Source organism: Eschrichtius robustus, chromosome 10 (genome assembly GCF_028021215.1).
Source record: "Eschrichtius robustus isolate mEscRob2 chromosome 10, mEscRob2.pri, whole genome shotgun sequence".
NCBI classification, from domain to species: domain Eukaryota; kingdom Metazoa; phylum Chordata; class Mammalia; order Artiodactyla; family Eschrichtiidae; genus Eschrichtius; species Eschrichtius robustus.
The window spans coordinates 30,708,586-30,730,932 of NC_090833.1; the positions used below are offsets into that span (position 1 = coordinate 30,708,586).

The window sequence follows — 22,347 nt, forward strand, 5'->3', positions numbered from 1 at the left end:
TGGTGATGCGCAATGACTCAAGTGAGAAGTTTGAGTTCCACAGTCCACAGGTCATTTTTCACCTTGAAGTTTGGCTGGATAGCAAGTCAATTATATAAACAAAAAGACAGGGTTTTCCTGATGCCATCAGCTGAATGGAATCCTCCCATTTTCTGTAAGAGGTGTCGGTTCTGGCCTCAGTTGACCTGGTTCAAACTTCAATTCTGTCACAGTGGAATTACATATTTAGAGGAATTATGGTTCTAAAGTAATTGCACTGTGATCATAATTACCTTTGAAAATCCCATTAAGACAATAATTTTACCTGTAGCTGGGTTCTAGAGTCAGCTGATAAGTGGGTATAACAACAGCATGGGCTGAAGAGCCTGGGGAAAGTTCTTTCAACTTTCTGAACTTGCCCACAACCATGAACTAGAGCTATTAACAGAACCTATCTCATAGGGATATAGGAAGGCTGAAATGAGATTATGAGTATGGAGGGCCATGCATGTAATCAACACAACAGATAGCTACTAGTATTAAGAAGTTGTTAGGGACTAATTAAGCTCCCCCATTGGCTGCTGGGCTACATGTACAATGGCTGAACTCTTTCAGTTAGCCGCTTTACATATAAGGGAACTGATTCTCACGGCAATTAAGGGAATAGCTGGTAAAGCCAAAAACTTTTGTGCTATGTATAATGGTAGTCAAGAGCATAAATAATGGAGCCACACAGACTGCCCAGTTCTGTCATTTACTGGCTCCATAAGCTTAGACAAGTTAGTTAGTTGCTCTGCGCCTCAGGCTGCTCACCTATAAAATGGATATGATAGAATCAACCTCATATGATTGTTGTAAGGATTATAAAAGTTAATATCTCCAAAGTATTTAAACAATGCCTGGCACAGGGTGAGCTACATCATCATCATCATCACCACCAATGCGATTATTATTATTCTATGTCTCTGTATTTGGAAACACCAGTAGTGTTATAGTACCCATAGTGAAATAATTAATCTGGCATATAAGGGAGAAATGGACATAGCTCCAAAAGATCACACAGCATAAAATGGGATTTGAAGGGGATTTTGAATAAATTGGAATGGTCTCAGTGAACTGAAAAGGGTAGCCTGCTCCAGATGAATAGAATGACACATTAGACCAGGGTCAGAGAAGAAGCAAAACAAAGTGAATTTCATCAGAGAAAGGGAACAGTCAACAAAGACAGAGATTGAACATTTGTAGCAGAATAGCGATAATTCCCCTCTAGAAATCCTATAATATCTAGCTTTTAGACACTACAAAGACTATGATAATAGACCCTACCCTTGCATGACTATACATGAGACAGAGAAATACCAAGGACCTCCAGAGGCCTGGTAAATGAGTACCGTAGTGCCATTTATGGATGTTGCTGAGCAAATTTAACTCAGGAAATTATTTTTTAGAGAAGGACATAAAGACTGGAAACTTGTGGTTTCATAAATAGTAGATGGGAAAGTGTTGTTGAACATAGCTTACTATAAAGAAGAAACAAAGAACAATTTTTTTTATCAGCCATGCTCATTTGGGGAGGGGATTATACATTCAACAGGATTCTACTTGGGCCTGCGTTCAGGTTTTTCAAGCTCACCTTTGCATTATTTGTGTGACCTGGAGCAAGTCTCTTGTTCACCTTTTTCATCAGAGCCTAAGTCTCTTTATCGTATAGATCAGGAAGTAGTGCAGTGGAATGTTTACATACAAAGTCTCTGCAGCCCGACCAAGTTCAGAACCTTCCTATATTGGCTGAGCAATCTTGGGCAAGTTATTTAAACACATACCTTACTTCTTATGTGAAAGTTGGAGATGATAATAAATACCTCATAGGGTTGCTATGAGGCTTAAAATATACAATCCATGTTAAAGTTTTAGCACAATGCTTGACACATGGAAAGTTCTTAATAAATGCAAGATATATATAAAAATGAATGGACTAAATGATCTCTAGCATCTCCTGCAGCTACTCATCTTTCCTGTAGTCTGGACTCCTTATTTTTACAGCGTCCCTGACTTTGATACCCCTCTTCAAGTTCAGTCCCTAGCCCCCACCTGTAACCCAAGCGGAGTGGAAAAAAGAAGCATTAAGATGGCCAGTGTGGCAGCAGAGATGTGTGTGAAGATGTGGTGATGCCAGCAAGGGGAGGAAGGAGCAGGGAGGGCTCAGTTCTCCTACGGCCACTCCCAAGACAGCTAGGTATTGAACACAAATATTGGACCCCCAGGGATTCAAGGATGAATGTGCTTGTTTTAGGGAGCTTGGCTGATCCATCAAGCTTGTTTTAACCTTTTATGAACAGAACACCCACAATAACCAACAATGATATTAGCTGTTATTTTTTTATTATTATCATTATTATTACATATTCAAATAGATAGATTTGTTGGGTGGAACACAAAGGCACCCTTCCTATACAGAAGATATGCTTCAAGAGAAGTGATTTCCTTGTCACTGGAGACATTCAAGCGGAGACTTAACAGGCAAATAATAGTGACGTTATAAGTAAAGCCTTGCTACTTAACATCTGGTCCATGAACCAAGGTATCAGCATCACCTGGAAGCTTGTTACAAATGCAGATTCTCAGGCTCCAACCTAGACCTAATGAGTCAGAATCTACATTTTGAAGAAATTCCAAGTAATATATTTAGCTTTGCTATCAAAGATTCAAGCATCAGTGAACAGAGTAGATGACTTTTAAAGCCCCTCCGAACTCTGAGACCACCCTCTATTATACAGTCCATAGGTTTTAACTGGACATTATATTGGCACGGGGAGGAACTATGGTCCCAATACCTAGTACATCCCATTCCATTGATGAAATTAAGAATGGTCTTTTCCACCCACCTCCAAAGGACATTTTACCAGATCTAGTGACTACATTCCACTCATACTTAAGTAACAATCTCATAAATACAAATGTAGAGCTTAAATGAAAATACTTAATATTGAGATTGTTTTTGAATCTAAATCAACATATCTACCATGGACAGAGCAGCTTGATTATTTCTTGAGTTTGCTTCCATCTTGTTTTGAGCCACTTCTCTGCTTTCTGCAAAATGTCTATCTGATTATTCTCCACACAGGTGCTCTGGGTAGAGTTCAGTATTCCATTAATACTGAACAATTCACATACAAATACGTGGTTTAACCTTAGATATTTCCTCAAGGTCTGAAGAGGCTGACACAAATATAAACAGAATTGGAAGAGCTGGTGAAATATTTAGCTGAAACTTTAAAGAAATTTTTCTCTCTCTGGAACTTCCTGGTGATGCTTGTAATGCAGCTCAACTGCTTTAGCTCTTTGTATATTTTTATCCTCCCTCCTGGATGCAGGCTTTCTGACATCCTTGGCTCTTTGAATTACACACCACATGGACACAAAGGGCAGACTATGCTAGTCCATCCAATTGCATCAATAGCTTCTTAGATCCCTTTTCTGATTCTATTATTCTGTGACTGCTTAGTAGCTCATGCTTTTTTTTTTATTGGAACTCACACATAGAAATAAAAAAGAACATACTGTTTTGAAAGAATTAAGATAAGAATTAAAGGAAAAAATTTAATATTTAAAAGGAAAGAAAGACAACATGAAGTGTGACAAAAGTATCTAATTTGTAATGTATCTAACCTAAGAGAATCTGTGTTAATAATGAAGACTTATTACACCAATACTTATCAAACATCTGCTCTGTACCGTGTTTGCTGCATAATGATGATGATGATGATGAGAGTAATAGCAGCTAACATTTGTTGAGGACTTAGGACTACACGAATGAGACAGGCATAGGCCCAACCCTCATGGAAGCTTATAAGCTAGCAGGAAAAGTAGACATTGAACAAATAATCCCAAATGTTATTAATGCAATATGAAATTGCAGGGTACAATGGGAGGGTGCTACAGGTGGCCTAATCTAGTTTAGGGGTCAGTGAAGTCTTCTCTGAGGAAGTGACATTTAATTTTTTATTTTTTTTAACTTTTTATTTTATATTGGAGTATAGTCAATTAACAATGTTGTGATAGTTTCAGGTGCACAGCAAAGTGAGTCAGTTATACATATACATGTATCCATTCTCCCCCAGACTCCCCTCCCATCCAGGCTGCCATATAACATTAAGCTGAGTTCCCTGTGCTATACAGTAGGTCCTTGTTGGTTATCCTTACTAAGTATAGCAGTGTGTACATGTCAATCCCAAACTCCTTAACTATCCCTTCCCTCTACCCTTCTCCAGCAAGTGACATTTTAGAGTTAGCTACACAAAGGGAAGTTAGGGTTGAGGAGGCAGAGCATCCCAGGCAGAATGAAGGCTATGGGCAAGAGCTCTGATCAAGCAAAAAGTATATGCTGGAAGAACTGAGAGAACTGGCTAAAGCTTAGAGGCCAGGGGGAGAGTGGGGAGAAGAGGCTGGAGAGAAGAAGACAGGAGAAGGATCATGCTGAGGCCACGTGAGGAATTTCAACTTCATCCCAAGGGCTATGGGGAGCCATTGATAGGTATTAAGCAAGTGAGTGACATGATCAGTTTTGGGCTCTAAGAAGATTATCCTGACTGGATTGGAGGGGAAGAGAGGGAATGTGCAGAGGGCAGCAACGATGGTGGCTTGGACTGGAGAAGTGGCAGTGTTTGTAATACATATCCAGGTTAGAGTGGGGTTCCTGTCAGACTAACAAAATTCTTCCTCCCATAGACCCTAGTTATTTATGTTAATGTTGAAGGAACTTTCCATTCTCAAAACTGCTCCTTCACAGGCATGAGAGCCATGTCAGGGAGATGTGGGAGCCCATTGGCAAAAGGCAGCGGGAAAACATGAAAAGGAGATAACACAAAGGGCTAGCTAGTCCTCCTCGGGAATTCCGAGCTTTGATCTGCTGGTTCACAACTCCCTCCAGTGTCTTGGGAAGGAGTGCTGTATTGATGCACTCAGCAAAGCAAAGAGGTCCAGAGTTTGCCTAGAAATAGTTCATGGGCCATAAAGATAGTGTCACAGCATAATGTGAGAAAATGGACTTCTAAAAAGGATTATTTTCATGTGTAAGACAAAAGTATTCTAATTACTGACCTAAGACCCTTTTACCTTAAAAGGAGGGTTTGTTTCAAAAGCTTGAGTTGTAAGCTATATCATTAGTCCCTTTTGTGCTTAGTAGGATGACAAAGCTCTCATCTCCCTGTGGGTTCAAAGAATCTGTCAGTCATTCATCAAGCATATTATTGAGCAACTACATGGTGAAAGGCATTGGAATACAACAGTTAATTAAATGTTTTACATAGACTTCCAGTCCAGTGAAGAAGCTGAAAGTCTAGACATTAAACTATTACACAATTTAATTTTAAAAGTGCAACTGTAATAAGTTCTACAAAAGAAAGGTATGCGTGCTATGAGGGCTTAGGAAAGGAGCATCTGGCCTAGACAGCAAATTAGGGACGTGATTACTCAGCTGAGAATAGAAGGATGAATAGAAGTTAAATGGGTGAAGAGAGGAAAGAAGAATAGTGGTAAAATTAATTGATTTGACAAACATGTATAGAGCCCTTATCAGGTGCCAAGTGTCATAGTAGGTAACTGTGGTCCACAGATGAATGAAACCTGGTCTGCATGTTAGGGAAAAGAATAAGCTGAATCTTGCTAATGGCTAGCTATGAGAATTTGATTATTAATTTGCCCGAACCTCAGCATCTTAATATGTAAAATAAGAAAATAACATCTATCTTGCAGGATTATTGTGAGAATTCAAAATGTGCAAAGCCCTTAGCTCACTGACTGTCACAAAAGTAGCAAGTTTTGTAATGACCAGACCCAGAGTCAGTATGACATAGTGTCAGAAGCTCTGTTCATGGTGTTCAGAGCTCACTATTTTCCATCAGACTATCTGGGTTCAAATTCCAGATCCAACGTTTACTAGCTCTATGACCTTGGGCAAATAACAAACTTTCTAGTCTTTAGTTTCTTTATCTATAAAAGGAAGATAACAGAAATACCTCATAAGTTTCTTGGGAGGCTCAAAGGAGATAGGCATGAAAAGTGTGAAAGATGGCTAAATAAGTACCTAGCCTACATATTCTGTATATTCAAGGTGCTGTATCAGCACAGATAAATAAGCAGTAAATTATTTTTGTTTTTGTTCTTCCTGGATAGGAGGGTGAAGCTAGATAAGGCCAAAGACTTCACACAGAGAGTCTTGTTCTAGGCCTTAAACAATGAATAGGTGTTGGACAAACAGAATGCTGATAAATTTGCCTTGCTCAAGCCGTAGGTCTGCAGTTTGCTATTGTGAGAGCAGCCCAGGCCTAAGGCTTAAGGAGAATATTTTAAAAGACTAGTGAGTTCATTCTAATAAACATCTCCTCTCCATTTGCTGCCATGAGCTGGAAGGCAGGGTGATGTGGTCGGTAACAGCATGGGCTTTGAAGTCAAACAGACATGGGTTCTAATCCAGTCCCTTCTACTTATAGCTGTGTGATCTTATTACTTTTATTACTTACTCTTACTTATTACTTACTGTATTTCTCTGAGCTTCGGTTGATTAATCTTTAAAAAGGAAGTATTAATAGAGCCCTCTTCATAAAATTTTTATGAGGATTAATCAAGATAATGCAGGTAAACATCATATTTGGCACATAATATTCAATAAATGTTAGCTATTATTATTGATGCCTCATTAAGGTTATGCTGGCATAAAACATTAGAATTTGTTCAGTGTATGGAACACAAGGGTTTGCCATATCACCTGCTCAACAGTGGGATGTCCAAAGAAATACCACAAACCAGGTGGTGAGTCCCTTTGTGGCAATGATTACAGGTATTTACCTTTGTGGGCCCAGTAACTTTGAAAATTATACAAAGTTGCCTCCCCCAAATATTGAATAAATTAATGAGTGATTTATTTCACTGATTGTAAAATAAAGGTTTTTTTTACTTACAAACATGAGGCATGTTTCTATAAACAATCTATAAATAAATAAATACACCTGTAGTTTCACCATCAATGGAAGAACCATTGTTAATATCTTGATATATTTTTTTCCAAGACGTGTGTGTGTGTGTGTGTGTGTGTGTGTGTGTGTGTGTGTGTACATGTACATATATGATATCTGTGGGGGGGGTCATAGCATTTAAAATAATTATATACATATTTAATTTTGATCAGACCATACAAAAGCTTTTTCTCAATTTGTCATATGAGCATTTGCTTTGTTTTATTAAATATGCTTCACAAACATGATTTATACATTAGATAACATTCTATAAGGATGTGGCATATAATTTATTTAACTATTGCCATATTGTTAGACCTCTGGTGTGTGTCAAAACTAATTAATCTTCAAATATAAGTTATTTGTTACCAAATTCAGTGATTTCTTAACCTGTAGGGGCTATAAACAACTTGAAAACCTAATTATTTAAAAAAAAATGAAACTCTGTACTATCTTCCTTATAGAAGAAAATTACAACACATATTTACAAAAAATGTTGCCTAGAATTTCAGGAGACTTATAAACTCCATGAAACCCATCAGTGAATTCCTGTCCCCAGGGCTTCAGTCAGAACCAATGATATCAAATATGTTAACACGAAGAAGAACAAAAAAGTTAAAGAACTTTAACATACTAATTGTGGAGAAGTATAATCTCTAATATACTGCTTACTACAGTACATTTGACTATTTTCATAATACAGCCCAATCCCAGTTCATTCTTATATTTTAAATAAGTCTAGATTCTATATTAACACTTCTGTACAACTTCCAAGAACTATACTGCCTCATGTGCTGTATTCTTATTATCCTTAGTGACAGAAAGCTTCTACAGGACTCCCAGTACACTGCCTCTCCTCACTGTGAGGTCTTACATTCTGGAGAACTGTGCCATTACTGGATCTATTCCTGCTACCCTCCTCCTCTGTTGCTCCTAATTGTCTTACATACCATTCCATTTGAGCAAATATAAAGCATGACTGGTAACACAGTTATTTAAAGGAAAGAGGTCATTTTGTAATTACACCAAAAACTCAACAAACTTAAAATATACTGCAGCATAAAGACCAATAAACATAAAAGATATGTATTCACTCTTTGGGGTCATGTATATTTCAATCTCAGGATGCAAGGTTTTAACTTGGCCTTTGTGTAGTTCTAACCAAGGAAGGGCACAATCTTTAATTTACTATCTTAACTTTATGCTTTGTCTGATAAGCAATTTTTAATACCAAGTTTGATTCTACACACCGTTTTATAGTTTCTAAAGAATTCTGACAGGTTCTCAATATAAAGGAGAAAGCTGTCTTGTACTTTGTGTTTGTTGTTTTCATCTGTTTGCTTCTGAAGATAGAACAATTATTTATGTGAAGATTGAACAGTTACTTATGTGAAAGCTTGTATGAAAGAGCATGTACACATGGCACATGGAAATTTGTTTATGACTGTGTGCATTTGAAAAATCCTAAGTCATTATTAGATTCCAAAGAATGATGGAAAAGAAAATTTTGAAAACAACTCTAAGAATAATTTGTATTAAAGACACTTCTTTTTCTGCCTCATAGCTTCATCATCCCTCTCAAGGTTTCCGCTTTGGAACTGTCCAGGAAAGCAGTGCTGAAGATTATGTGAGGCAAAGCTTCCCAGAGATGCATGAGTATATGAGAAGATACAATGTACCAGACACACCCGATGGAGTGGAGTATCTGAAGTGAGTGTCAACCTCTTGCATCCAAAAAGTTGTCAATGAAAAAGAAGTCTTGCTATTGAGGTAGTGTTTGTCGGTTTTTTAAAATGATAGCTAAATATATCCATTGTGTGTTCAGTAATATCTCACACCATGTGAGATCCAGGAGGCAGTATGGAATAAGTGTGCATTTAATTATGTGACCTAGTTTACTAGTTCCTGCACAGTCCCAAGTTGGCCATAGCTTTGATCAAAGTGCCAGTGCAGTCATTAGTGTAGCAGATGGTGGGGGAAGTAAATGTTGGTTTGACATCACTTGGGAAAACAATGGTGCTGAAATGATCAAACACTCAGGGAATGTGGCCAGAGGATAAAGTGCCCCAAAGCAACCCTTTCCTTCACAGTGAATCTCTAAGCATGTGGACTGTCTCCTCTTATCAGAAGGAAGTGGACTTTATCTTAGAGCTTTCCTGTAGAAAGAAAATAAGATAAAAGGCAATGATTCCCATGCCTGCATCCTTCTCATCGTCATTTATGAGAAGCAATCAAAAGCAATCACATTACCATGGCAGATTACCAGAGCCTGTAATTCAGTGAAGCTGAATGCAAAAGAGGTTGGTGCAGTTATGGGTCTGCTCATCTAGTCTGCCTGGGAGAAGGGGATGAATGGCTCCTGATAAGCACCACAGCATGCAGGCAAGCAGTCCTCTCCCTCCTGCCTGATGGTCTCAGGACAATGACATACACTCAAACTCCAGTCCCTAGAATTGTGCAGCACCAGGAAACTGGTTTCTCTATTGTCAAACACAATAATCTCCCCAAAGGACAACAAGACTTGGCACCTCAAATTTTTTTTAAGAAAGGGAAATAAATAATTTTATGGAACACAGGGGCTCTGTGTTTCTCAAGAGCTCTAGTAATCAGCCCCTAAAACAATTTTATGGACTAAGCTAGAGTCTAGAAAGGAAGCCTTGTGTTCTCAGATTTGCAGTTATATATAGTGTTGAAGCACTATGAAATGGCACTTGCAATTTTGCAAGAACATTAAAACATTAGAGTCCCTCTCTGACACAGAGTTTAGTGCTCCTTTGCCTCCCAGCTCCTCCTCTTTATCCTCTGCTTTAGGGAAATTCATGGCTGAGAAAAAGAATAAGATGTCAGGGAGACAGCGATGGCTCCCCACTAGATAGTAATGGCTGACAAACTGGGCCCTTATGGCAGTGTGAAAGGGTGAGATAAGCCACTGCTGCAGTCTCCAGTTCCACCCCACTCAGGGTATTCATTTATTCTGGAGGCTTCACCCAGAAGGCCCAAGTGCTCAGAGTTGGCCCTCCTCTAGCCTGGGGAGAAGAAATTGTTAGGCAGGAAAACAGGCACAGATGAAGGAGCTGAGTTCCAAAAGAAGCAACTTGTCCATGGAAATACAGCTAGCAAGTGGCAGGGTCAGGACTAGAACCAGGTCTCTAGAATCCAACCACTGCTGCAGGCTAGTCTGGAAACCAAAACCGGAGAGTAGGTCCTTGGTGTTCAAAACACAGTCCATGTTTCAGCAGCATCCGTGTACCAGATAGCATTTGGGTGCATGTGAGAAATGCAAACTCTCAGGCCCTGTCCCGGAATCTGCATTCTAAAAAGCTCCCCAGGTGACTCATAGATTGAGGTGAAATTGGAACAGAGCTTATCATCAATGCCCTCTGCCTTCTTCTCTCTGGGCTTCTCTCTCCACTTTTGGCCCAGATAAAGCCTATGCTCTTAGCCACCACTCCCAACAACCAGTCTTCAAGTTACCCCCTGACATCCCAGTGCCCTGACCTGCAAGCACAACCCTTGGAGTCGCCTATAAAGACAGGTTCCTGTGTTAAACCTGTCCCTCCCCTCTCCCATCAGAATTCCCCTGGGCTTCATCCTACTCACTTAGGGCCCTGCTTTCTGAGGTGACAGTATTCCAATAAATTAATCCCTAGTAAAGTATTAATTACTTTTAGTATGTTTATATCTGACTGGTTTTTGTGGTATATGTGTTATTAAATGAATGCTCAAAAAGACAGCATGATTTTATACTGGGAGAAACAACTGTAGGCCATGGCCATGCCAACTATAAGGATGATTCAACCAGTCTAGAAGGTCCTTATACCTGGATCAAACACTGCCACTTCCTCACCAGTGACTTAGGGCCCCATGGGAGTCTGTGAGCTAATTGCTTCTTGCCTTGCTATGCAATAGAGACCTGCCATAGATAACTTCACTTTGCAATTCAAAATCATGAGTTATTTAGGGATACCACTGAGATGGACCTCAGGAAATACTGGTTAGAAAAACTGAGCCCTAATTTTTTGTATTGTTATTGCTGCCACAAATATTTGCAGAGTATTGGTAAATGGTAACTTGTTCCTGTGTAGCTCACAAGGTACATTCTGGTACTGTGAGAGTCAAGATTTGACTGGAGAAGCATCTTTCAGCTTGATTTTTATCTTACTGCCAGGATTCCATTAAGGTTCCTCATCTTCAGCTTCCAGGAGACAGTTCTTATCCCCAGCCCTTTTAGAAGCTTCCCACAGCTCTGGAGCTGGGAGATGTTTTTCATTTTGGCTAAAGTTAAACATAGGCCTCACTGTAACTTAAATTCAATATTCCTGGAAAAGGGATTTATTTTGAAGTGGCTATTTTACCTCCTAAAAGAGTAGAGAGAGGAAGCAATGGTCATTGGCACGAAGAAGGGATGTTGACCTACTTAATGTATGTCCATGTGTGGCTCAGACAAAGCCATCAAAAAGGTACTTGCCGCTCAATGATGAATCTTAGAGATGTCTAAGGGTGCCTTTCTCTTTTAGATTTTTGATGGGCCCTAGCCATGTTCTCCTCTGAGTTTAGAAGCTACTCCTACGTATTGAATTCCAACAGCCTCATTTTTGGCTCTAAGAGAGGGATGACTGGACCCAGATGGGATAGAGAAGAGTTGTTCTCTTTGCCAAGCTGTTTGGACAGCACTGAGGGTCAGAAAGCCTTTATTAAATGGATGTATGTCCTATATCTTTCCAAAAAAAGTTTGAGGTAGCTGAAAACAAGAGTCATTGCATACACCTTAAACATTTCCCTTTGAAACTCATCCTCCCTTGCCACCTTTGTAAGTGGAGCTCAGCCAGTGCTGACTGCCTTCCTTGGGACCATCTCTGTGCCTATGTCCAAAGACTGGGGAGAACACATGAAGGATGCACAAGGATGTCTGTTGGCACCTTGAGCCCAGCCCACAGCCGACTCACTGATATAGTCCAGAAACACCTGCCTTTAAATGATTTTTGCCTGAACTGCCTCCTGGGATGGGAGTGAAACATGAGTCTCTGGAGATATATTTATAAATCAGATTACAAAGATCTATTACATATGCTTCCCATTCCATTTATTGAACACCAGCCTATGGACTTTAAAGAGACCTGAACTCCCTTTTCCCCAAGAGTGCTGGATCTCTTATTTGCACTTCCTTAATATGTACTCCCAAATATGAAATAATGCCTGATCTCTGAAGAATATGATAGTGATCATGACAGAAAGAATTAAGAATTTTCACACACTGATTAATGAGACCCCCAGCTCCAACACTTACTGGCTATGTAGACTGGATTAAGTTACTTTGACTCTTTGAGCCTGAATTTTTCCATCTGCTAAAATGGGATACTACCACCCCCCCCTCAAGGTTATTATAAGGGGTAAAATGTATGGAGAACAATAAATACAATGCTTACACAAAGAATTCATTCAGTTATTGTAAGAGAAATGAACCTTGACTATTTACCTTCCCATTCAATTCATAATCGCTCTGGTTTTGTTGTTGGATTTAGAAGTAATGAAAGAAACTGGTAGATGAATCCACTGGAAAGATGTCATGCTCTCTTATAAGAGTGTCTGTTTCCCCTGGTCTATTCTCTGCAGGTCAGTGAGATGTCAGCAAGGCAGAGCCAGCAGTTGCCCAGCTTGTACTGCCCTTATTGTCCAGGTTTCTGTTCCCTAAACAAAAGCCTTAGGGTTTCCTGTCTATTAATGAATCATTTTTTACTTTTCCTCTCTTCGTCTTAAACATAGGAATGATCCAGAGAAACTAGATGCCTTCATTATGGACAAAGCCCTTCTGGATTATGAAGTGTCAGTAGACGCTGACTGCAAACTTCTAACTGTGGGGAAGCCATTTGCCATGGAAGGTATTAATCAGTCATTCTTGATTCACTTTTACTCGGAATGTGCTCAGTTTGCCAACCTAGCAAGTCACAAATGCCAATGTCAGAGGCAAAGACCTATTCATCTTCCCTGTTTTCATTTTCAGCTCTTAAGCACTCAGCTATTAAGTTGCTGAAGTTAGGTATTTATTTTCTCCCTACTCCACAAACATATTGTTATCCAATTGTTAGAAAAACAACAATCAAAACGCCATTGTTATCCAAACAATGTTGCTTTAGATATCTGGGAGTGGTGACAGTGTAATAAATAGGGAGTCCAGTTTTAATTTAATCTGTATTTTCTAATGTCCAAATCCTGTAATGAATCTGATGCTAAAACTAGAATGACTGCATTACAACTGGAAGGACCCCAGTGTTGATTTAATCCAATCTACTCAGTTTTATCCACAAGAAAGCCCAGAGACATTTTATCACTTTCTCATAATCACACAATTAGATGATAATACTGGAATTAGAATCCAAATCTCATGGCCCTTAAATAAATATTTCCACTAGTTGAAAAATAAGTAGAAAAAAATCAAGTTTTGTGGTTTAGTAACCTCTAAGAGTCCTAAACAAAACCTTGTTTGGGACCTTGAGTTTGTCTTTCTTCCCACTGGCAGCAAATTTTTGCTTTCAATTTAGTCAACCAATCAATCAAACTTCAGGACCAAAGAAAGACTGCTTTGTCAGTAGCTCCTTGCATTCTGGACAACAGTTGATATATGGAGCTGGTAGCTTGAACCAGCAAACTTCACATCTCCCAGTTCCCAGCTTCCCTCCTCTGACAGTACATGCTGGCTCCCAAAACAGCCATACTCACTTGTCAGAAAGCACTTTGACTTGAAACAATCCCACGGGGGTGCCCAAGTCCTATTTCCAGAAAACTATACTTTCCTGTATGTTAACTAGTATATCGAGACTATTCAGATTCCAATTCCCCAACCACAGTTGGTCCCTGTCTCCCCTAAACACATCAGCAAATTTTTTACTTCAGTCTTCGTTTTTGTGATGAATGAGAATGTAACAGCTGATGCTGTTTCTTCGAGCCTTCTCCTAAGAGAAATCAATCCCCTCTCCAGGAAAAGCTACCTCCACCTGAACCAGGAATAGAACTCAGGAAGAGAGAGATTTAGTGGTAGGGATCTTCTATTAAGATGACAGTCTGACACAAGAGAGAGGAGATATGGGGATATATGTATATGTATAGCTGATTCACTATGTTATAAAGCAGAAACTAATACACCATTGTAAAGCAATTATACTCCAATAAAGATGTTAAAAAAAAAAAAATGACAGTCTGATGTAGCAGGGCACAAAAAGAAAAGCCAAAGAAAAACTAGAAAACCAAAGAACATTCATTATATAACCTCATTTTGATGTAACAGTGGGAAAATTCCCAGTTTTTGTGGCATCTAGGGATATGGAAGAGATGTTACTTATTTTTTTCTGTCCTACATGCACTGGGTAATTGAGGTCCCTTTTGCCATTAGCAGCTGTTAACAATGAATTATCTGTAGTGGGCAAAAGAATGAAGGACTCTATTTTCCACCTTTGTCTTAGGGGGCAACTCTATCTTGTCAAAAGGCAGTGGTGAGATAGCTTGTTTGCCTCTGCTAGACCCCAGTGCCAGATGCCACACAATTAACTCCCCACTGGTTTCCTGTTTACATTTCCATCTGTGCTCCTGAGACTTGGTGTCTTGCAGTTCCCATCATCTCCAGATACCGCGTTGTTTTCAAAGGGGATAAATACAAAATGGCGCAAGGAAGTGCTCTCTCTGCAAGAGAGCAGAGAGACTACAGATTTGAATACAGAGAACGGTCTCGTCATTGTTGGCTTATTCTAAAAAAACCATTGCAGGTTTATTCTGGGTGAGGTGCAAATCAGAAATTTTAATTCAATACTGCCTCTGTGAACAAGTTTACAACCTAAAAGCAGAACTTTGTAAAACACAAAGGGAGGACACATAAGTTAAAAACAGCATGATAGAGATACTAGTAAAAGTCTTGATTGCTGCTTTTAACAAAAAAGTTAATCTCATAGATTTTTATGGAATATTTCTCTCTCATGAAATTTTTAAAAAATATTATATGCTTTCCTTTAGCAACATTTAGGATTCGTGAACTTATGAAAATGTGGACTTCATTATTAATTAATTAGACTTCATAGGCATAAATATATCATAAAAGCAATTTATGAACAATTTTTACCCACTTGGCTTACAGGAATGTTTCATATGTCTATCTGTATCCTGTCATAGGACCTAGTATAATGCAAAGCATGTATCAGTTATGTAATAAATGATGTATTACGTATTATATAACTATTAGGTTGTATTTGAAATAAGTACCTAATTCACTTATTATTGTAGGTAATCAAAAGCACCCTGAAGGTCTGCATACACTCCAAAGTGCTTAAATGACTTCGGGAACTTAGGAAAGAAAACGGAGTCCATTGATTCCTTCATGCTGAATGTACATTCGCTCTCTGTAGTAACGACATTATACCAACTCGGTGTGACTACTGAATACCCCTCCCAACTTCACCATCCTGCATTTATTTAAGGCTTAAAGGTCAAGTGGGACAAATGAAAGATAATAGTCCACATTGAGTTTGAAACCTTTTCATAAGTCTTCAGTGAAGCAAACCAAAACTATTAAGAATTCAAGAGCATATGGAAAGTCTCTGGTCATATTAAAAACCATACACCAGGGACAAAAAGACATATTGTGCGCTCTGGAAAAAAAGAAAGTGTTGAGATAAATGAATACATGTCCCAAATTTATGCATTGGAGTTAGCTGACAGTAAAGGTCAAATGAGAAGAAAGAGTAATGGAACTGCACAGTACTGATTTGTGACCTTTCTGCTGAAGACTTTGCGCATTTTTGAGTTTGTTCTGTTACTTGCTTTCCACTAATTATTTAATACAGTGCTTGGAGCACTAGCTTTGGAGTCTGAGTACTTGGGTTAGAATAGAGTTTCTTTTACTAACTGTGCTACATTGGGCTAGTCACTTAATCTGTTCTTTAGCTTCCTCATCTGCATAATGGGTTTGTGAATAGTACATCTATGACAGAGTTGTCATGAAGAGTAAATAAAATAATATGTGTTAAGCATGTACAAGCACACAGTAAGTGCCCAATAAATTATTATTATTATTCATTATATTGAATTAATAGATTGAGACCAATTCATTATAAATTATCCTAGGATAGATAGCGTTCATATATCTCAGCTTCACACAAATACTTCTCTCTCCACTTTGATGTGCTGGGGGTAAGGGAAACCCATTTTTAAAGTCTCCTTTAAGGTTAGGACTATTCCAATATGTTCTCAACCATTGCCCTGCAGTAGCTAAATATGGTATTCCAAGGCCAGACCATAAAACAGAATTAATTTTTCTTCCTGAAGTCTTTTTAACCCTATCTAAGACCTTATTTTCAAAATATCTATTTTCCAACCACATTTCAGGAAGATTTTTGAAGTCTATGAATTTCTAACTATACATTTGCTAGCCAAAATATATTTCCACCACTCTTAGCTGAGTAAAGCTGATTTATCCATGGGGAAAAGATCAGAATTCTATTCTGAAAATTGTTCTCTTGGGCTATTAAGCTGTATCCAATTTCAAGGGTGCCTGAAGCCTTCATCTCTAGGGTTGAAGGATTCCATTTTGCTTCATCTATCAACCACAAAATAGTCAACCTCGTTTTTATTGCAAAGCCACGTTTCTAATGATAATGAAAGCAACTCAGGCTGCTAAGTTGATTCAGCAATTTAAAAATAAGAATTCTTTGACCAATGAACACAATCAAATTTGAAAAGCAGCTGATAAAGAGGACAAAAATGGTTTTACTATTTTATGTTTCTGAATAAAATTGATTTTTATGTCTTTTAACACATACCTCTTCTAATTGCCACATAACTTTGTTTTCCTGTTTCTCCCCTTGTTCCATATGCATAGTTTTAATTAGATAATAATAATAATTATTTATGCCAATAATTATTAAAATATCAATATTTAATATATGCATTAACAGAAAATTTTAAAGAACAGGAATCTATTTTTAGCGGTCAATTACAAATTAACCTTGACATGATGGAATGGAGTGATTTAATATTTATTATCTCCTATGTAGCAATTTTTTATAAATGTCTCTGCAACTTCAACATAGCTTTTTCCCTAAGGCAATTTTTATACTTTTGTTGTACTGCCAAAATTCTATTCTTAGAATATGTAAATTTATCATAAATATTAATTTCCAATTTTTAAACTTTCTTATCATGCATTTTGGTCTCATCTATCCAAAATACCACTATCAAGAATCACTCCAAGATGCCTTCTCTCATCCTTTCATCTGGTAGCAATCTCTCTCCTCCTAACAACAGAGTTTTCTTCATCCTCTTCGTTGCATCTTTGTCATTATATTTTATGTTTATTGAATTTATGACTCACCTCTCTTTTTTCTCAAGAAAAGTCCTATAACATCCTACCATGCTGTGTAGTTATTTATGCATGCTTCATCTCCCCCGTGCCACCATGAGCTTCATATGGATAGACTTGGTGTCTAATTTAACTTGGTAAATTCCACAGCACTTGGCAGAGTGTCTGGGACAGAATAGCATTCAACCCGTTTGTGGAATGAATGAATAGATGAATGCAATAAATGCTTATCAAATGAAAAATGAAAACAATTCTGCCATGATTACAGTAACCTGTGCTGGAATTACTGGCTTTAAGGGGATTTTTAGGAGAAACAATATAGTCAGGGAGGGTCCTTGCTAGTTAATTTCCTCATTTATGTACAATCATATACCAATTGGGGCTGTACTTACACTATATTTACACAACTTATTGAGAAGTTTATGACAAAATCTGCCCGTGAATAATATATACTTGTGTCTGCTGAATTCAAACCACCAGTTTAGATGATTGTAGTTTTTTACTGCATTGCCTGGTTTAGGGAGATTATATCAATATGATTGTAGTGATAGGGCCTGTTTGAAGGGGAGGAATAGGTCAAGTATTCCTTTGCCTTGGTCACATGCTATAATGGACACAGTGGAGGGAGCATTGGTTTTAGACTCAAACAGACCTAATTTCAAATGCTAGCTTTGCCATCTATGAGCTGTGTGAACTTGGGCTGTATATTTATTCAATCTTTTTTTTTTTTATAAATTTATTTATTTTATTTATGGCTGTGTTGGTTCTTTGTTTCTGTGCGAGGGCTTTCTCCAGTTGCGACGAGCAGGGGCCACTCTTCATTGCGGTGCGCGGGCCTCTCACTGTCGCGGCCTCTCGTTGCAGAGCACAGCTCCAGACACGCAGGCTCAGTAGTTGTGGCGCACGGGCTTAGTTGCTCCGCGGCATGTGGGATCCTCCCGGACCAGGGCTCGAACCCGTGTCCCCTGCATCGGCAGGCAGACTCTCAACCACTGCGCCACCAGGGAAGCCCTATTCAATCTTTAAGTCTCTACTCTGCATGGGTTCACATAGGGGTTAGACACATGGGGAATGGTATCTGGCACACAGTAGGGCTCAGTATGTTCTAGTTCTCATTATTAGAATCCCAGAGTGATTTAACTGACCTGTATGCCACACTCCAGTATGCAATCTTAGACTAGTGCATGATCTACAAAGTGGGGTAAGACATGTAAAAAGTTTATTATAGAGCAGTACTTGGTGTATAGTAAGCCCTCTATAAGTATTAGAAATTGTTGTTGTTGAAAATTATTGCCTCCAGGGGAAAAAATATAAAATATTCAGCAAACCTGGCCTAATGATCCTGACCATCAACCCATACCCACCAGAGAGTTCCAAGATCTTCTACTATTTGTTTGTATAAGTCCCAGTTCTTCTCCCTCAAGCTGGTACAAGCTGGGATGCCTCAGTTGTAATAAAATAATCATTATGCAGTGCATTGTTTAATATCTGTCTCCCTAAGAGAGTGTATACTCCATGACAGCAGGGACCATATTTACCTTGCTCACTGATAAATCCCAACCACTTAACACAGTGCCTATTCACTCATAAATATTTGTTGAATGGATGAATGAGTGAATGAATAAATGTGTGAATTAGTCAGTGAATATTATCATACACATGACTAGTATTGTGCCTGACATGTAAATAGGTACTGAATGAAAATCTGTGCAACTGAATTTGTCAATAGCATTCATTATAATAAAAGTTTCTAAAGAAAATCGGTTACTTCTGTATAGTTACCCATTACTTTAAAAAAATGTTATTTCATGGTAGAATCAGCAGAAGAACAGACTGCCTGTGTAAAGTCTTTTATTGTCAGTCTTGCCTTTCAAACCAAAACTACTAGGCACAAAATAGGCACTCAAAATAGCTCTTTGAATGGAAAATTCTAATCATGCTCTTGACATTGTCATCATTTCCTTGACTCGCCATTGTTAAGGAACAAACAAAATTACCAGGGGGAAAAAAACATATAGCTCTTTAAAACGCAAAAATTTTTTCTGTATTACTTATTTCCTCTCTTTTATTAGTTATACACAAATCTCAAGCCCTATATTTTTTAAAAAAGGATTTGTGTATCTGTAATTTAAAAAAAGAACAAAAACTAATGTCCTTGGAAATAAATTGTAAGATGGAATCATTGGGCTTCCCTGGTGGCGCAGTGGTTAAGAATCTGCCTGCCAATGCAGGGGTCACGGGTTCAAGCCCTGGTCCGGGAAGATCCCACATGCTGTGGAGCAACTAAGCCCGTGCGCCACAGCTACTGAGCCTGCGCTCTAGAGCCTGTGAGCCACAACTACTGAGCCCGTGTGCCACAACTACTGAAGCCCACACACCTAGAGCCTGAGCTCCGCAACAAGAGAAGCCACCGCAATGAGAAGCCAGAGCACCACAATGAAGAGTAGCCCCTGCTCACCCCAACTAGAGAAAGCCCACACACAGCAAAAAAGACCCAATGCAGCCAAAAATAAATAAATAAAAATAAATTAAAAAAAAAAAAAGATGGAATCATTATAGCAAGTATTTGTTTCCATGAAGTATCTTTGGATTCTTGACAGCCTTTTGGTCTTTATATGCGAAAAAAGGAGCTAGCTATAGTTTCAGTTTGTCTTCCTCAATCATCTTGAGGGCAATACATCTTTTTTCGACTATGCTATCCAATAGCTACAGACAAAATGTAGGTAATTAGCTCTTTCACATGGCTCTTCACAGAGATTAACAGTGAAGTAACAGTTTGGAAAGCAAGTAAAGCCCCATACTAAGCGAGGATACAGAGTCCAAGCTAATTAATAAAACTCTGACAACAATTACGTCTTCTTTATGCTCCTCCTTCATCCTTTCCCCTTCCTCTCTTGCCTTGAATAACCATTGTCACAGATGTTTGGTTTATCAATTCCTTGACTTTTTTCTGAATATACTTTTATCACATACATATGAATTCTTAAAAATACAGTGTTTTGTTCTGAATGTTTTTACATTTACACAATGGATTCAGGCTATAATCTTCTGGGATAGACCTTTTTCATTCAGTGTTGCTAAGAGTCATCCATCTTATTCCATGTCATTCTAGTTCATTATGTTTCACACTATACAATATTCCATTGTGTAAACATTCCACAATTTATTTACCCATTCTCTTGTCAACATTTGGGTTGTTTCCAATTTTTGCTATTATGAACAATGCTTCTAAGAGCATTCTTGTACATATCTCCTGGTGTGGTTATGGAGGAGTTCTTTAGGAATGTACTTAAAGTTGCTTGTCTTAGAGCTTATAAATCTTCAACTATACAAAGTAATAGCAAACAGTTTTCCAAAGTGGGTACATCAATCTGCATTCCCACAAGCAACGAATAAGTGATCTTATTGATCTACATTTGTACCAACACTTGGTTTTATCAGATTCCCTTTTTTTTTAAAATTTATTTATTTATTTATTTATTTATTTTTGGCTGTGTTGGGTCTTCGCTTCTGTGCGAGGGCCCTCCCTAGTCGCGGCGAGCGGGGGCCACTCTTCATCGCGGTGCGTGGGCCTCTCACTGTGGCGGCCTCTCGTTGCAGAGCACAGGCTCCAGACACGCAGGCTCAGTAATTGTGGCTCACGGACCCAGCCGCTCCGTGGCATGTGGGATCTTCCCAGACCAGGGCTCGAACCCGTGTGCCCTGCATTGGCAGGCAGATTCCCAACCACTGCGCCACCAGGGAAGCCCTCAGATTCCCTTTTTTTTGACAACAAGTTTTTGCTGATGTTTTAGTACTTATGCTACATTGTACATTCACATGGTCTCATTCTATTATTAAAAAATAAAATAAAAGTAAAAGAGGGTCATGCATGACCAATGATAAGAGTATTTCATAAACCAGGGATTGTAATTCATCTAATTTTGTGTATTTAAGGTCCAGGGGAGGGGTTCTGGGAGAAGTAGATAGGGAATCCTAGCCCTGGTAAAGACCTCAAAGATGGCTTCTAAAGAATATCTTGAAGGGAAGGGCAGAAAGCCTTGGAATACAATGTGCCCCAGTACACACTACGCAGCTCATTCCTCTCCTTTCCAGACTCATCTCTTTTACTCAGAGAGGTAGCAGATCCAAGGTAATCATACCTTGGACATTTTTTTAACATCTTTATTGGAGTATAATTGCTTTACAATGGTGTATTAGTTTCTGCTGTATCACAAAATGAATCAGCTATACGTATACATATATCCCCATATCCCCTCCCTCTGGCATCTCCCTCCCACCGTCCCTATCCCACCCCTCTAGGTGGACACAAAGCACCGAGCTGATCTCCCTGTGCTATGCGGCTGCTTCCCACTAGCTATCTATTTTACATTTGGTAGTGTATATATGTCCATGCCACCCTCTCACTTCGTCCCAGCTTACCCTTCCCCCTCCCCGTATACCTTGGACATTTTTGAGTCCTTTGAAGGAAAGATGGTGAAAGCTCACTATGCCCTTGTTACCAGGCCTGACAGCAACATCACGCAAGCATGGTGGCAACATCTCAGGAAACTCTCAGGTGAAACACTCATCTGAGATTATATTTTCTCCTAGGATACGGCATTGGTCTCCCTCCCAACTCTCCTTTGACCTCCAATATATCCGAGCTAATCAGTCAATACAAGTCACATGGGTTTATGGATGTGCTACATGACAAGTGGTACAAGGTGGTTCCCTGTGGCAAGAGAAGTTTCGCTGTCACTGAGGTAAGGGAAACACTGCTGATAATGTTGATGCTTTGTACAGCTTTACCTTGAAAAATATGAGGAAATGCTGTCATATGTGGCCAATAATCCAGGCTATTACATCTCCTAAGACTCACCATGGTATTTAGATTACTCCTAATTTCACTTGAAGGATGCCTATTCAATAGGAATTTTCTGTAAGACAAGTTTGTCTTGGATTTAACTGTGATGCTATTTTGATGAGTAAATGTCTGAATTTCTATTTTTTGCCTATATGTTATATCCACAA

At 38.8% G+C, this 22,347-nt stretch overlaps 1 protein-coding gene across 1 annotated transcript in view; it reads left to right on the top strand.

Annotated features, from left to right (window-relative positions):
- Positions 1-22,347, top strand: part of GRIN3A (glutamate ionotropic receptor NMDA type subunit 3A) — a 153,574-nt gene that overhangs the window by 94,241 nt on the left and 36,986 nt on the right. The window contains exons 4-6 of the mRNA XM_068553316.1: positions 8,557-8,702; positions 12,756-12,871; positions 21,928-22,079. Of these exons, the coding sequence (XP_068409417.1) occupies positions 8,557-8,702; positions 12,756-12,871; positions 21,928-22,079 (414 nt within the window). The remainder of the gene's footprint in view (positions 1-8,556; positions 8,703-12,755; positions 12,872-21,927; positions 22,080-22,347) is intronic.